Source organism: Arachis stenosperma, chromosome 2 (assembly GCF_014773155.1).
Source record: "Arachis stenosperma cultivar V10309 chromosome 2, arast.V10309.gnm1.PFL2, whole genome shotgun sequence".
NCBI lineage: Eukaryota > Viridiplantae > Streptophyta > Magnoliopsida > Fabales > Fabaceae > Arachis > Arachis stenosperma.
This window is the reverse complement of record NC_080378.1, coordinates 121,554,152-121,570,382: the sequence shown is the minus strand read 5'-3', so window position 1 is coordinate 121,570,382 and position 16,231 is coordinate 121,554,152. Positions and strand designations below refer to the sequence as shown.

Genomic DNA, 16,231 nt, shown 5'->3' with positions numbered 1-16,231 from the left:
TTTTAAACTATTTTGGTGAGATAGAACTATTGTATGTTGTTTGGTGTTCTAAAGTTATACCTATCTAACTTTTTATCCTATAATCTTTCAGCTGGTAAGTTTCCTGGAGTTTCGGCTTCAACCCTAAGGGCGCGGTTTAAGATGAAGAATTTTGAAGGGTCCTCATCGAACCTAGACAAAGCGGATGGCGAGGCCGAAGTGAATCAGCCCATGCCAAAGAAAAAGGGCATTGTTTTCAAGAAGAGGAAGGTAGATGAAGGGGACAACATGATTCAGCTTAGTGAGTTGGCGAATTTTATGGTCAAGCAAGAGAAATTGCATTTTTTTGGAGAGGAGGGTGATGGTTCGTCAGTTTGGGACAAAAAGTATCCCTTCAATGTAGTTGCTGATGAGGTTGTTCAATCTGCCTCGGACATTTCTCGTATTGAGGAGGTTGGGGATGTGGGTGTAGATCAATTCATGCAGGTTAGTCGTGGTTTTTTTTTATTTTTTTTATTTTTTTTTACTGCTGTTGTCATAATTACTAGCAAGGCTAATATTATGTTTGAAACATGCAGGTTATGGGCTTTCGTTTGGCCAGCATAGGTCGAAGTCAGGAAAAAAGACATAGAAAAATGTTGCAGAGTTCTGTGGTAAGTGCCGAATTGAAAGAGCAGTTAGAGTCCAAAAAGGCTGCTTTGACAAAATTGGAAAAAGAAGCTGCTGATGCCAGAGAAAAATTAAAGCTTGAAAAGGAAAAGTGTGAGAAAACTGGAGAGTTATTGAAAAAGAAGGAAGACGAAATTGCCAATTTGGGCAAGCAGTTTGTTGAAATGGAGTTAAAGTTGTCACAGATGAAAACTAACCGTGAAGCTGAGATTCTTGATGCTTTTGCCGAAGGTTTCGAACGTGCCGTTATCCAAGCAAAGTTTCTTTGCCCTGATGGAGATTTTGCGGCTATGGACCCGAGCAAAATAGTTCGGGATGGGAACTTGGTCGATGATGAAGAGGTTCCAGAAGAAAAGGGTGATAACTTGGCGGATTGATGATGTGTGACTGCGCATTTGATGCTTTTACCTTTCTTCTTTTTTTTTTTTTGTGTAATGACTTGGCTGTATGAACAACTTCCCTTTTTATTTTGAGTGGGGCAGTATGAGTCCCCTTTTGAGATCTGTTAAAATTTGTTTGGTAACTGATGCATTTCTGATAAGTTTGTGATATATTTGTCTTATCTTTTGCATATCCCTGTGCTTAGGGTCTGATTACTGATAAAGAATCATCAGTTCGGTTTGCACACCTATTATTGGTGTGGTTTTGAGTTTGAACAGGAGTTGTTTATTGTAGTAAGCAGTAAGCTTTAAGAAGTTTATGTTAATATAGAATATATTGGCAAAAAATAACTTTCATTTGTATGCATGACCTTTACAAATTGAACTAAGGTCGCTGGCCTCGTTAAAACCTCCTTGAGCAAAACCTAACTTTAGGAAAAATCTCAAGGTAGGAAAAAGAGTGCCAGCATTTTGAAGTGTTAACTATAATATTGTTTCAAGGAATTAATATTCCAAGTGCTAGGCAATACTGTACCATCTAATTGCTCCAACCGGTATGCTCCTTTGCCGAGTACCTGATGAATTCGGTATGGGCCTTCCCATGTGGCTGCAAGTTTGCCATGAGTGGGTGGTTTCCGCGCTTCTTCAGTTTTTCTTAATACCAGGTCTCCGAAGTTAAAGGATCTTGGTTTCACCCTTTTATTATGGCATTTGCCTAATCTTTGCTGTAAGGCTTTGTGACGAACGGCCGCTATGGTCCGCACCTCCTCCACCAAGTCAAGCTCGGCTCGCCGAGCATACTCATGATCTTCTGCCTGTGTTCTGAAGGAGCTTTGTGATACTTCAACTGGTATCATTGCTTCTGATCCGTAAACCAGACGAAATGGTGTTTCTTTAGTCGTCGAGTGTGGTGAGGTATTATAACCCCATAAAATCTCTGGAACAAGTTCAGCCCATAATCCTTTGGCGTCATCGAGTTTCTTCCTTAAAGCCTGGAGGACGACCTTGTTTGCAGCTTCAGCTAAGCCGTTAGATTGAGGATGCTCCACCGAGGAAAAATGCTGCTTAATCTTTAAGTTCTGTAAAAAGTTCTTAAAATTATGGTCGGTAAACTGCCGACCATTATCGGTTACAATGTGACGAGGTATACCAAATCTGCAAATTATCTTTTGCCAGACAAAAGAAATCATTTGAACTGATGTAATTTTAGCTAGAGGTTGAGCCTCAATCCATTTAGAAAAGTAATCAATTGCCACAACCAAATATTTTACCTGTCTCGGAGCTGTGGGAAAAGGTCCCAGGATATCTATTCCCCAATGATTAAAGGGCCAGCTTACCGTTGATTGATGTAAATCTTCGGCGGGGATGTTTATGCTAGGGGCATGTTTTTGGCAGCGGTCGCAAGTTCGGACCTTTTTCCGACTGTCCTCCCATATGGTCGGCCAATAAAAACCAGCACGAAGAATCTTTTGTGCTAGACTCCTGGCTCCTGAGTGTATTCCACAAATGCCTTCATGGACCTCGGCTAGGGCTAGGTCGGCCTCTGTCCTGTCTAAGCATTTCAATAATGGTCGGGAGTAGCCCCGCCTATACAACAGGTTATTTAATAATGTAAAGAATGATGCCTGTCGTTTGAACTTTTTTACATCTTGTATCTCTTGTGGGAGTTCTCCACTTTTAAGGTATTGGATGTATGGCTTTTGCCAACCGACTTCCTGTTCTATATGAGAAATGCTATGGATGTTTATGCTCGGCTCGTGGAGAGTGGATTGTAATAATGAGGCAGTGTGTGATTGAGTGGAAGCAAGCTTTGATAATATATCTGCCCTATGATTTTGATCTCGTGCTATATGACAAATTTCAATTTTTGAGAAACGATCCATGAGATTTTTGACAAGAATTAGGTATTTTGACAAAACTGGATCTTTTGTCTGGAAACTCTGATTTACTTGTTGAACAACTAATAGAGAATCACAATAAACTTTTAAGTTAACAACATGTAGTTCTATTGCTAACCTGAGCCCCGCGAGTAGGGCTTCATACTCGGCTTGATTGTTGCTGGCCTTGAATGAAAATCGCAGAGAGTGTTCAATAACGACCCCCTCGGCATTTTCCAAAAGTATTCCTGCTCCAGATCCATGAGGGTTAGAGGCCCCATCAACAAATAACATCCAACCTGCATCCTCTATGTCTGTGCTTGTTCCCGTGAGCTCGACAACAAAGTCGGCCAGGTATTGTGATTTGACAGATCCTCTAGGTTGATATTGAATATCAAATTCGGACAGTTCGATAGACCATCTTATCAATCTCCCGGCAAGCTCGGGTTTGGCGAGTATTTGGCGCAAGGGTTGAGAAGTTCTGACGTAAATTGTATGACTCTGAAAGTAGGGGCGGAGTCGTCTTGCAGAAAAAACAAGTGCATAGGCGAGCTTTTCTAACCTCGGATAGCGAAGCTCGGCGTTCTGCAATGATTTGCTTACAAAATAAACTGGTTGCTGTGTTTTCTCTTTTTCTGCAACAAGAACAGAGCTAACTGCTATATCAGTAACCGACAAATATAAATACAATGGTTCACCAATGTCAGGTTTTTGCAAAACAGGTGGTTTAGAAAGAAATTGTTTTAAATTTTGAAATGCCATTTCACAGTTTTCATCCCATTGGAATTTTGTGTTTTTTCGTAAACACCGAAAAAAGTTAAAAGACTTGGATGCCTGACATTTTTCAGGATTGGCTTCAATTCTTCGGCTAGTAAGCATGAAGCCGAGGAATTTCCCTCCGCTAACACCAAAAGCACATTTTTCCGGGTTGAGCCTCATATTATAAGCTCGGATTTGGCCGAATATTTCCCCAAGGTCATCAATATGGGAATGGCCGACCTTTGTTTTGGCGACCATGTCATCGACATACACCTCAATATTTCGACCTATCTGTTGCTCGAAGACCCTGTTCATCAGTCTTTGGTATGTTGCACCTGCATTCTTTAAACCAAAAGGCATGACATTGTAACAATAGTTACCATATTCAGTAATAAAGGCCATTTTTTCTTGGTCTGATGGGTGCATAAGGATCTGGTTGTAACCAGAGTATGCATCCATGAAACTCAAGGTGCCGTAACCACAAGAGTTGTCTACTAAAGTATCGATAGAAGGCAGAGGATAAGCATCTTTAGGACATGCTTTATTTAAATTAGTAAAATCGACGCACATGCGCCATTTACCGTTATTTTTCTTTACCATGACGACGTTGGCCAGCCAAGTTGTAAACCTGATTTCCCGGATGAAATTTGCATCAATGAGCTTCTTGGCTTCAGCCATGGATGCCATTCTTTTCTCGGCTCCGAGATTTCTTTTTTTCTGAGAGACTGGCCGAGCTGCTGGGTTTATTGCCAATTTGTGAGTAATAACGGATGGATCAATGCCTGGCATGTCTCCAGATGTCCAAGCAAAAAGATCGGCGTTCTTTTGTAAAAAATGGATGAGCTTCTCCCGCTCCTTGTCTTTTACCGAGGTTCCTATGAAAGTGTATTTCGTTGGGTCATCAGTTAGCATAATTTTTGTGAGCTCTTCATTTGGTAAAGGACGATCTTGAAAGTCGGCTCTAGGGTCAAGCTCGGCCAATGTTGGTTGTTCGGAAGTGATGGAGTTTATACGTCGTTCGCAACCCCTTTTGATGGGCTTTAGACTTGTATTATAGCAATGCCGAGCTTCTTGCAAATCACCATGGATTGTGGCTATAAGATTGTCCTGCACAGGAAACTTGACACAGAGATGAACAGTAGATACAATTGCAGTAAATCTATTTAAAAAAGGTCTTCCCTAGATAAGGTTATAGGGACTGAAACAGTCTACAACAAGATACTGGATGTCATGTGTTTTAGATAAAGGCTGCTCACCGAGTGTGGTTTGTAACCACACTGAACCCATCACTGGAACGCGTTCCCCGGAAAATCCGACCAAATCACCTGCAGATGGCTGCAAAATATTAGTACTTAATTTCATTTTTTCAAATGTTGTAAAGAATAGCACATCAGCGCTGCTGCCTGGGTCTAGCAGCACTTTCCGAACTATTAAGTCGCCCAACTGCAGGGAGATGACGACAGGGTCATCAAGGTTGGTATCTTTGCAATTAAAGTCGGTTGGGCAAAATGTCATCTCTGGAATCTCCAACATTGGCTGGGGATTGTTGGTGGTATCTGCCAGTGCTAGCATGGCCCTGTATGTTCATTTTCTTGCCGAACTTGTTTGTCCACCTCCGGCATAGCCGCCCGAGATGCAATTAATTATGCCCCTAGGCTGAGCCGGCGCCTTTTCCTTATCTTTTGACGATGATGCTGGTCCTACAGGGGGTGGATCTGAAATGGAAACGGATCTTTTCTGCATGTGGCCTGAGATATATTTATCAAGATGTCCTTGTCTTGCTAAACGTTCTAAAAGGTCTTTGGCGATCACACACTCATCGGTTGTGTGACCATACTTCTGATGGAATGTGCAGTATTTGGATTTGTCTATATTCTTCGGCTCGGGATAACTGCCAGCTTTGCGAGGAGGTTTAATCAGCTTGGAATTCAGGATTTCCTTAATAATATCATCTCTTTTCGTGTTAAACTGAGTGTAGGTTTCATAGCGAGGGGTTGGTCTGAAAGTCTTCTTATTGTCCCGAGGCTTATCATCTTCTTTAATAGCTGCCGACTTTTCCGCTTTGCGAGCTTGACGAAGCTCTTCGATGTCTATTTGCCCTTTTGCTTTTTCGCGAAACTCGGCTAAAGTCTTCGGTTTGGCCACTGCGATGGCTTCTTGGAACTTTCCTGGTCGAAGGCCGCTTTTGATAGCGTGAAGATGAACTTCTGGATGAAGGTCGGGTATGCGCATTGCTATTTTCGTAAAACGGGTGATGTAGTCCTTCAGACTTTCCTGAGGACCTTGCTTCACAGTCGTCAGGTAGTCGGAATCATGCAGATATATTGCTGATGCTGCGAAGTGATCTTCAAACTGCTTTGCTAACTCCTGGAAACGTGAAATTGAATCTGCAGGCAAAGAGCAAAACCAGTCAAGTGCAGGACCATCCAAAAAGGAGGGAAAACAACGACATAGAATGGGATCGGATGCACCATTAACAATCATGATAGATCGGAACTTTTTGATGTGCTGTTTTGGGTCGCCTAAACCATCATACGGATTTAAAGTCGTTGGCAATGTAAATTGCCGAGGTAATTGAAAATTCATGATATCAGCTGTGAAAGGTCCTGCCGAGTTGTCGGGCTCCTCTTCCTCGTCTTTCAGTGAGGCTTCATTGTTGTGAGGATCCCTTCCGTCATCATCCTGGGGAGTCTCCGAAACATGTGTCGGCTGAGATTGATTCTCGTCATTGGCGTTTCCTCCGTGACGGTTGTCGTTATGCTCGAGTCGGGCGTTAGCTATTTGCTGAATTTGCTGCTGCATTCTTTGATTTTCTTCGGCCATACGTTGATTTGCCTCTGCCATGCGCTGATTCGCCTGCTGAAGCTCGGTTACCATCCGAAGTAGTTCGGATGGAGTAGGGGGAGGTGCATCAGCCATTCACAGACGATAGGGTATTTGGGTCTTGTTAAAGAAAGTGTTGTAAGCTCGGGCCCCACGGTGGGCGCCAAATGTTCCTGCCTGGTCGTGACCGAACTATTCTTCGTCTTAAAGGGTGGGTCGACCGAGCTATACTTCGTTCCGAGGAAGGAGCTATCTGACATAGTGAGTGAATCACAATGCACCTTGTTCGCCAAATGAAACGAGAGGGGGAGCACCTGCAAAAAGCACTCCGACGCTCAAATCAGTGAATGAGAATTATCGAAAAGAGTTTTTTAACTTGGAACAATGATCTACCTTTTCAACTCGGACTGTTCCCTTTTATAATTCGGAAACGATAACCGACCGTTTTCTCATAAATTGATTATTTTGCCGTAACCGACCAAAGTCGTTTAATGCCATAAAATCGGTGACGTTAATACGTCGGTTACGAATAGATTTTGCCGAGCTATAACTCATAACGGTCATATCAAATTCTAAGTTCCTAACTAAAAGTAAATGATGAGAATAGAGTCTTTCATTTAATTGCGAAAGAAGTGCCTGAGATGCAAATGCAATTGAGTTTAATATGTTTATAGCTGGTGCTGTTTTCGGTTATATATGTAGTTAAATTTGATTTATCTGTTAGTAGTGTAGTTTTTTTATTTTAACTCTTATACATAATTATTTTAAATATATGTAAAAAGAATTATAATGATACATCATTATAATTTTAAATTATAAATATATTGCTGTTGAACAAAATTTATTTTAACATATTTTTGTTCTATTATTAAATTTTTTAGATTTATTATTATATTTGTTAGACTTATACCAACTTGATTAGACTTAATTAACAAAAATATTTAAATGTGTAACGGAACTTTTGTTTTATGTGATAGTTTATGTTACAAAGTTTTCAATTTTTTTTTTTCTCTAGAGGAGAGATAGATCTCTATATTATTTTTCATTGAGAAGAATTCTTACATCAAACTATAGAATCGCATGAATTATTTTCTTTATGTTTTCTTTCTAAACTTTTGAATTCTGAGTAGTCTCTGTCTTCTATTCTCTTTAATCTAATGATTTTTTACATATAAATGTCTATTTATATAAGTTGGATATGATGAACAATTTTCATCCATACTCTTGCATCATTACTCTTATAATGTCTTTGCTTGCGTCATAATATACTATTTGCACCACCTATATTAGAGTATTTTTAATATTGAGAGTTTAAAATTTGAAATTTGCACTAATAATAATTATATTATTTATTTAGTTATAACATATCACTGAAGTAACAAACATATTTTAAGTCAATCTACAAGGAAAACATATTCGAAACACATTATTGATGGGCACCTAGAGCACAACTGCAGAGCAAACACACGAAAATAAAAAGAAAAAGGCATAAAAAGAAAAACAAGTAAATTAGGGGAGAATATATTGGACAAACAAATACCAAATTAACTATAGAATTCCTCCACAAACCAGTAATTTAGTAGTGGAATTAATCAGGAAGTGTACTTCTTCTCAATCATCACATCACCACTCTCTGTAGGTTCGGCTTTATGAGAATGACCATGGCAGCACTTGTACCGAACAGATTCTATCTCCATGGTTCGTCCACACATAGGGTCTGGACAGTTTATGGGATCAAGAATATCGGCAGGATAATTAGCCAATTGCATGTGAGCGCATTGGGCAGGTGAATCCCGAAGCTTGTTCTCGTAGTATTCTCTGAAAGCCACGTCAAACCCTGCTTTCTGCAGCACTTTGTCTTTCCATATCTCAAACTCGGCGGCAGTGGCAAGCATGGGTTCCCCGGGACCTAGCAACTTCACATTTGAGCCTTTGCTTAGTAGAACCCATCCCAGCTGGTCCTGTTTAAGGCAGAGCAAGCTCTTTATCTCCTCAGCGGTGGGATCTCTGCGCTTCTTCAGAATCTTGCTCGCGAACAGGTTCTCAATCCCAATCCAGAAGCGGGGAACAATCCGAGGATCTTCTTTTCCAAATGGATAATACTCTATTATGGCATCTGCCTTCTTGATAACCTCATGCATTTTCATTTTCTCTACTGCCACTGTTAAGTCTTGCATCCACTTGCTGTTACCGTCGGCACCTCCGTAGATGAAGATGAAACTGTCCCCTTTAATCTGATGTCGATAGTATTCAATTCACACAGCAACACGCGGACACATAGAATATTAATGATTTAACTTGTAAAGTTTTGATAGAAGGAAATTAACTCATTTTCTGCACTTAATTAGTTAAGATTCGTCACATCACAGGTAATAATAACCAGGTAATGACTATGTAGCTAATTGAGTACACAGAAAATAGATCATGCAAACATCTCTGTAACTTGTATACGTATGAAGTGATATGTGCAACATGCAGGCACAGGTAGTGTAGAACTTACAAGGTCTTGTAATCTTGGATGCACTTTCTTCATCTCGGCCCAGAACCAGTTCCATTTCTGTGTAAGTAGCTCATCATCGGAGGGCCTGAAAGGGAAGGCATCGATGCCCCACACAAAGATCATGTGCATTGCATTGTAGTTGACAACCCTGCCTTGAGGGTTCAACACAGGGATGATAGGCTTATTCTTGTAGTTCAAGTCCTCTCTTATCAGTTTGATTCCCGCCAAGGGCAGGAAGTACTCAACCACGTACCATTGCATGTCAAGTTTCAAGTTCTCAAACTCTGCCTGGCGAAGACGGTTCCAATCATCCACCACGGGAACCCACAATATCTTAAAATCCTCTTTCCTGTATCCCTTGACATCTTTAGGATCTTCTTGCAATCCAACATATATAGATTGTAGAAGCCGAATCTCATCTCTGATGCTGTCTAGGCCTGAAATGAACAATAACACATGCTTCTGCCTAAACACTTCGATGCTAACCTGTTTAATTTGCCCCACAACAATAAATTAAAAGGAAATAAGAACCTAATTCAAATTAAATTGAGTAAATAGCTCTGCCTCTAATTATTGTATAAAAAAAATTTCCGGTACAAGCTAGGCGATATATTTTGTCATGGAAACCATATATACTTAAATACTCACCCTTTTCAAGCCCTCGTACACTTGGGGGTCCTGAATTTCATTGTGGAAGATCAGAACCTTCAAAACCTCTACAATTTCTGTTGGTGTTTGAAGGACCCTCTTACGCCTCCAGTAATCTTCTAGTTCACCTGTTTGCAATAAACAGAGCATAGAGTTAATCACTTATTGATCTATCCGTCGACGCCAATAGTGATAACAATGAATGCATATGCACCGTTTTATTATTGTTTATAAAATAAATAAACTATTCACTAAGCACGACGTAACCTATTTCTTTTCTGCTTCTTGTCAGATGCGCCTTTAATTTGCTGAGAATGGAGGAAAGCTTGTTACCGAAATTCGATATTTCAATTCCATCTTCCCTGTAGAAAACAATTAAGCAATTGAAGTAATATAATTTATATAAATTGAAGTGTGATCAAGTAAACGCCCCTGATATAAATTGTACTGATATGAGAGAACTTACGAATCACCCATGAGAAAATCAATATGATTAGTACAAGATACAATGGTGATGATTGTCCAGTAGACAACCACAGGGATTTCTTGCAAGGCATCGGACAAGGCGGGCACATCCTTTGAGTCATAACCTTTGGTAGAGAGCCTCTCCAACTCAGTGATACACTCAACGGCTAACAATACGCTCTTGACCAAAATGTTATAGTCGGCTCGGGCTTGTCTGTTCCTCTCGATGCTATGAACTTTGTTCATCTGAGCCAATGACCTTCCGAGCTGGTCCCCGGTTGGAACCTGCGCAAGGTGCCAAAAGTTCCCATATTCCATCGAAAATGCGGCTAGTGTTAACACCGCTTTTCCATCCCAGCTGTAGGATTTCAGCTCTTCAAGTATCCACATCGTTGTTTCGTGTGCGTAATGCTCTCCATGAGGTGTGTTCATCATCTATAACGTAGCCGCCCGTAAGTTATTATTATTGTATTTGGCATAAAAGAAATCTTGTGTAGGATCGATTTAATTATTTATTTCTTCAATTTAAGGTGAGTTTCCTATTTCCTTAATTAATTTCGCGATTCAATTACTCGGTTTGTTATTTTTTATTTTTCTCAAACTACTGGACATACTAAGTTCTAACACTTCTTTAATGACTGGTTTAATTTAGAGTGGCCAAAATCATTATAACGCATAAAATCGGGTCAAATTATATATGTATATGGATTATTTCCGTGCATATAGTGCCATAGTGGGAGTGGCAAATGTAATATCATCAATATGCTGCAGAGAGTAACCTTAGAAACAATACGCTTCAGCTTTTGGAACGGTGGATTGAAAGTTGACACGGTAATATTGTCCTCTATCAGATTACCAGCCTGCAATAAAACAAATAATAAAATAATTAAAAAATTGCTCTGCTTTTCTTAATAATATATAATATATTAATGCTTTATGTATTATTTTTTTATGTTAAAGTGATTAATAAAAAATAAAATAATTTTGTAATATTATAAAAAAAATGACATAAAAAAATGTGAAGAAACCCTAATATCATTTTTGTGTGCATAATAATCTCATGTATATTACAATTCGCGAAAAGGAAGGGGGAGAGAACATGAATTCGACTCTAATAAAAATTTTATAATTATTTTTATGTAAATTTTTTTTATAGTTTTTGAATGATGAATTATAGAATTAGATTTTGACATATTATAAAAGTGTTATTTTTATATAAAAAAAAATTATTTTTCTTTTTTAATAGGTGTTAAAATAGCACTCCCCTCTCCTTTATTTATAAAATGTACATTCTCTTTTTTTATAACTTTTAAAATACTTCCTCTTTAATCCATTTTAAATTTTTTTATATTAACTAATATTAATTTTATTTTTTTTTTTTTAAAAATTATTTTTTATAAGAATTTTCTTTAACAAAAATTTTATTTTTTTTAATTAAAATTTACTTATCTAAATACCCTTTAATAAATTTTTTTATTGATTAAATTGTATTTTTACCAAAATATTTCAAAAAAATTAATAATTAAATTATTTTTTTAACAAACTACCTTTCAATAATTTTTTTATTTTTAAATTGTGATTTTACCAAAATTTTTGTTAACAATTATTTTTATATTTTATTATTGATTTCCTGATATCAATATATATTATTTAACACTAAATAAAAAAATCTTATCACGGTTAATATGTATAACAATTAATATATATTAAAATCACAATTTAATAATTAAACATTGAAGAGTATCTTAAAAAAAATAATTTGGTAAAAATACAATTTAATCAATACAAAATAATTTATTAAAAAATATTTTAATAAACAAAATTTAATAAAAAAATAAAATTTTAATTAAAAGATATTTTTATAAAATATAATTTTTTTTAAAAAAATAAAGTTAACTTTAGTTAACATAAAAAAATTATAAAATATATATATATATATATATTTTACAAATAAAAAGATAAAAAATATTATTTTAATATTTTTTTAAAAAAAAAGTAAAATTTTTTCTTATATAAAATATATATAACTAAATAAATAAATTATATTTTTATATAAAATATATTAAAAAATATATTTTTAACTTCTTCATTTAGGTACCTTATTAACAACACCAGTGTCAGCGGCAACCGTGGAACGCTTGATAATGCTTGAAGTGACGTTGAAAATGGAATCCACATCATACCTTTGAGCGGTGTGGACGTGAGTTATGTAAACTCTCTCGAGGATCTGATCATCGGTCAAAGCCAATGGGTTCACCAGCGATAGCGAAGCCTTGGCTTGCTGCAGGTGCGCACTCGAAACTGGTACCGACGATATCGACATATCTGATCAGATATAGATGTGATACTCTCTTAAATTAAATTTAGATAAGTATATATCTATCTCAGTAGTGAAATTGTTGCCTTGCTCTTAATTGCCGTGGTTGTTTGGCCTATTTATGAGGAGTGGACTGAGCTATCTAGATTGATCATAAACGTACAGTACGTACATACGTGATAGACATACGATTAAAGTGAAAAAGAATAAACATACAGGTGAATGCTATGGTGCCTAAAAGGTGGTGTGTATTTATTAAGGTGGTGTGTATTTATTAAAAGAGGTTAAAAGTTATTATTTAATTTAAAAAATATAAGAATAAATAATTTTTAAAAAATTAAAACTTACTACAAAAAGTAAGTTAAATAAAATTTAGGCAAAAATTTATAAACACCATAGAATTGGCCAAACATATATTCACCCAAATCTTGCCGTGACTTCTTTGCCCCCGTCATTCATGCATGTGAGATAAGCTGGGGATACTGGGATAGTATTGCCATTTTGTGATGACTTCCTGCAGCTTTTTTCGCACTTATTTTTAAATACAATTCTTTACAAGATATGTATCCTGCACCTTTTGCTTTTGCTTTTGATAAATCAAAATTAGACCTTCTGGCTTCAAGAAAGGAATATTCAATACTAAAAGGTTAGAACAAGGAGAATACTTATAAGATTGCAACAAGTAATGGATATCATCACGAATCTCGTCGTCCTTCGTTCCTTGTGTAACAACTTACCCAACTGTGATGAAGCGGAGGAGTACGTTATTTGAGTTTTTTTTTTCTCCCGAGTAATTAAAGAGTTGTATGTTATTTGAGTATTAAATACTACTGTAAATAAAAAAACGATTGACTAATTAATCTCACATTAATTGCAAAGCTGATTTTTAACCGGGCCAGCCAAAGGGATTAGCTTATCAGTCCAACGAAGTGTTTTTAGCAACCAAGTCCAATTAAGTTAGTTTAAACTCAACAAAAATTACTTTCATTATACTAGCGTACACATGCGGTTGAATAACGCAAATATATCATTTTTCGTTTTTGTATTCCTTCTTTTTTGCATTTTTCATTCTTCTTCGTCTTCACATTTTTTCTTTTTCTTTGCGTTCTACCTTCTTCTTTTTCACCTTCTTCCTTCTTCTTCTTCGCGTTCCTTCTTATTCTTCACGTGTTTTCTCTCAATCGTCATTTTTTTATCGCTCTGCGTTTTTTCTTTTCCTCCTTTTAATTGAGATTCATTTGGATCCAAAAATGAATTCGATGTGTTTTTGTTGATGATTGCGTCTTTTTTACTTCTTGTTCAAAATTGAACTAATTTCGATTCATTTGTGAATTAATTGAGATTCACTTTATACTGCTGATAAGTATTGACCAAATTTTTTATTCCTTAAGTAATTTCGGTTCATTTCTTAGTTTAATTGAGGTTCATTTGGATCCATAAATAAATTGTATGTGTTTTATTGATTATTGAGTCTTTTTTACTGTTGGTTCAAAACTGAACTAATTTCTATTTATTTGTGTGTTAATTGAGATTTACCTAATGCTGCTGATAAGTATTGACCAAATTTTTAATTTCTTAAGTAATTTCGACTCATTTCTTAGTTTAATTGAGGTTTATTTGGATCCAGAAATGAATTGGATGTGTTTTTGTTGATGATTGAGTCTTTTTGACTGCTTGTTTAAAATTCGGTTTATTAGTGAATTAATTGAGGTTCACTTGATACTGTTGTTAAGTATTGACCAAGTTTTTATTTCTTAAGTAATTTCGGTTCATTTCTTAATTTATTTAAGGTTCTTTCAGAAATAAATTTGATGTATTTTTATTGATGATTGAGTCTTTTTGACTATTTGTTCAAAACTGAACTAATTGAATGAAATGAAATGGAATCTAAATGCAATAGAATAAAGTGATAATAAATAATTTCATTCTTCTTTGTTAAAAAATTTGGTCAATACTTATCAGCAACATCAAGTGAATCTCAATTAGCACACAAATGAACCGAAATTAGTTCAAATTTGAATAAACAATAAAAAAGACTCAATCATTAACAAAAACACATCGAATTCATTTCTGAATCCAAATGAATCTCAACTAAACTAAGAAATAAATCGAAATTACTTAAGGAATGAAAATTTTGGTCAATACTTATCAGCATCATCAAGTGAACCTCAATTAACTCACAAATAAACTAAGAAATGAACCGAAATTATTTAATGATGGCATCAGAAAAATCAAAACCAATAAAAATACTAGTAAAATATTGATGCATGTTATTAGTGATGATGACAACAAAAGAGAAAAAGAAGAAGAAGACGTAACATTGGGTAAGAAGAAGGAACCAGAGAAGGAGAATGAAAAAGAAAAAGAAAAAAAATAAAAAGAAGGCGCATAATTTAAAAAGCAGTTATAACAATTTGATTAAATTTAGTTAAATATTTTGCTTAAATGTAGTGTAGAGCTTTATTTTATATATATATATATATATATATATATATATCAAATTTTAGATGTGAAGATAAATGAGATAATCTTGGGTTATTGTTCTTTTATTATTATCGTTTGTTAAGTAGCTAATTTTTTTTAATCAATTATCAGCAGTACAACATGAAATAAAGCGAAGAAAGAAAAAAAGTTTAAAAAAATAAATATTACCTGAAAAAGTTAGTTTTTTTCCTTTTTTTTTAATGTGAAATTCATGAATTCATTTTATTTGATCAATTTTATATACGAAAATACTAAAAAATTATTAGAATTTATTATCTTTTATCAATATTTTTAGTTATAAATTCAATTCTTTTTATTTATTAATCCAATAACATATTTTACTTTATAATTTTAAACATTAATAATTAACTAATAATAATTTTTTATGACCCTCTATTATTCATTTTTATATTTTTTTTATTTTGCTTTTCAATGCCACTAATTAGAATTATTCTTCACATACAAGCGTTTTCCATACAAGTCATACAAGTCATTTATATTAACGCACTTTCATATTTTTCTTCCGTGCCTCTTCTTCATAATTTTTTTTTTTTCGTTATCGTCGTCATCAACACCACCTCTTCCTCCTTCTTTTTTCATTAAAATTTCTTCTCCTCTTTTCTTTTTCTCTTTCTCCTTCATCATCAGTTATCTCGTTGCTTGTTGAAGATAATAAATAATTCAGGTTCAGATTGTCAATTGAACCAGAACGAAATTGATTATTATTTTGAAAATATATTTAGAAGAAAAAATATAGCATTAGAAGAAACATTTTTCTGCAGCAAATTTGGATGTAACACGAAGATATTTGAGTGTAACACGAAGATATTTGGGTGTATTTTAAAAATTTTTGGATGTATTTTTATTCTGATAAATTTTGCATAATTTGAAACTCTTCTTTCTCTTCCTCCTTCTCATCTTCAGATCTTCTCCTGTTTCTTCCTTTTTTTTTTTTTATCATCATCACCATCTTCTTTTTCTTCTTTCTTATTCATCTTTTCTTTTTTTTTTACTCTACTTACTTAACAAGAATAAAAACAAAAAGATCAAACAAAGAAGAAGAAGAAACATATAATGCTGTAAAATTACTTGGAAGAGAATGAACTTACATTCATTTAACTAAAAGAAAGAAAGAAATAAGGAAAAAAAAGAAGAAAAAAATGCAGCATTAAAAAAATATTCTTCTATATTTGGAGTAAATTTGGTTGTAACACGAAGATATTTAGGTGTATTTTAAGAATTTTTGGATGTATTTTTATTCTGATAAATTCTGCATAATTCAAAACTCTTTTTCTTCATCCTCTTCATCTTTTACTACTTCTTCTTCTTC

At 35.2% G+C, this 16,231-nt stretch overlaps 3 protein-coding genes across 3 annotated transcripts; all 3 read right to left on the bottom strand.

Moving 5' to 3' along the window:
* Positions 1 to 1,507: 1,507 nt before the first annotated feature.
* LOC130963660 (uncharacterized) lies at positions 1,508 to 5,236 on the bottom strand. Its single transcript, XM_057889762.1, has 3 exons — positions 4,877 to 5,236; positions 4,246 to 4,771; positions 1,508 to 4,155 (listed from the first exon to the last, which is right to left on the bottom strand). The coding sequence occupies exons 1-3, from the start codon at positions 5,234 to 5,236 to the stop codon at positions 1,508 to 1,510; spliced, it is 3,534 nt and encodes a 1,177-aa protein (XP_057745745.1).
* A 12-nt stretch (positions 5,237 to 5,248) lies between these two features.
* LOC130963659 (uncharacterized) lies at positions 5,249 to 6,583 on the bottom strand. Its single transcript, XM_057889761.1, has one exon. The coding sequence runs from the start codon at positions 6,581 to 6,583 to the stop codon at positions 5,249 to 5,251; it is 1,335 nt and encodes a 444-aa protein (XP_057745744.1).
* Positions 6,584 to 7,860: 1,277 nt separating this feature from the next.
* On the bottom strand, positions 7,861 to 13,010 carry LOC130961499 (protein SIEVE ELEMENT OCCLUSION B-like). The gene is made up of 8 exons (XM_057887430.1): positions 12,839 to 13,010; positions 12,199 to 12,425; positions 10,880 to 10,960; positions 10,102 to 10,535; positions 9,903 to 9,997; positions 9,636 to 9,763; positions 8,988 to 9,473; positions 7,861 to 8,721 (listed from the first exon to the last, which is right to left on the bottom strand). Exons 1-8 carry the CDS (start codon positions 12,870 to 12,872, stop codon positions 8,080 to 8,082), a joined length of 2,127 nt encoding a protein of 708 aa, XP_057743413.1. The 5' UTR covers positions 12,873 to 13,010; the 3' UTR covers positions 7,861 to 8,079.
* Positions 13,011 to 16,231: the final 3,221 nt, after the last annotated feature.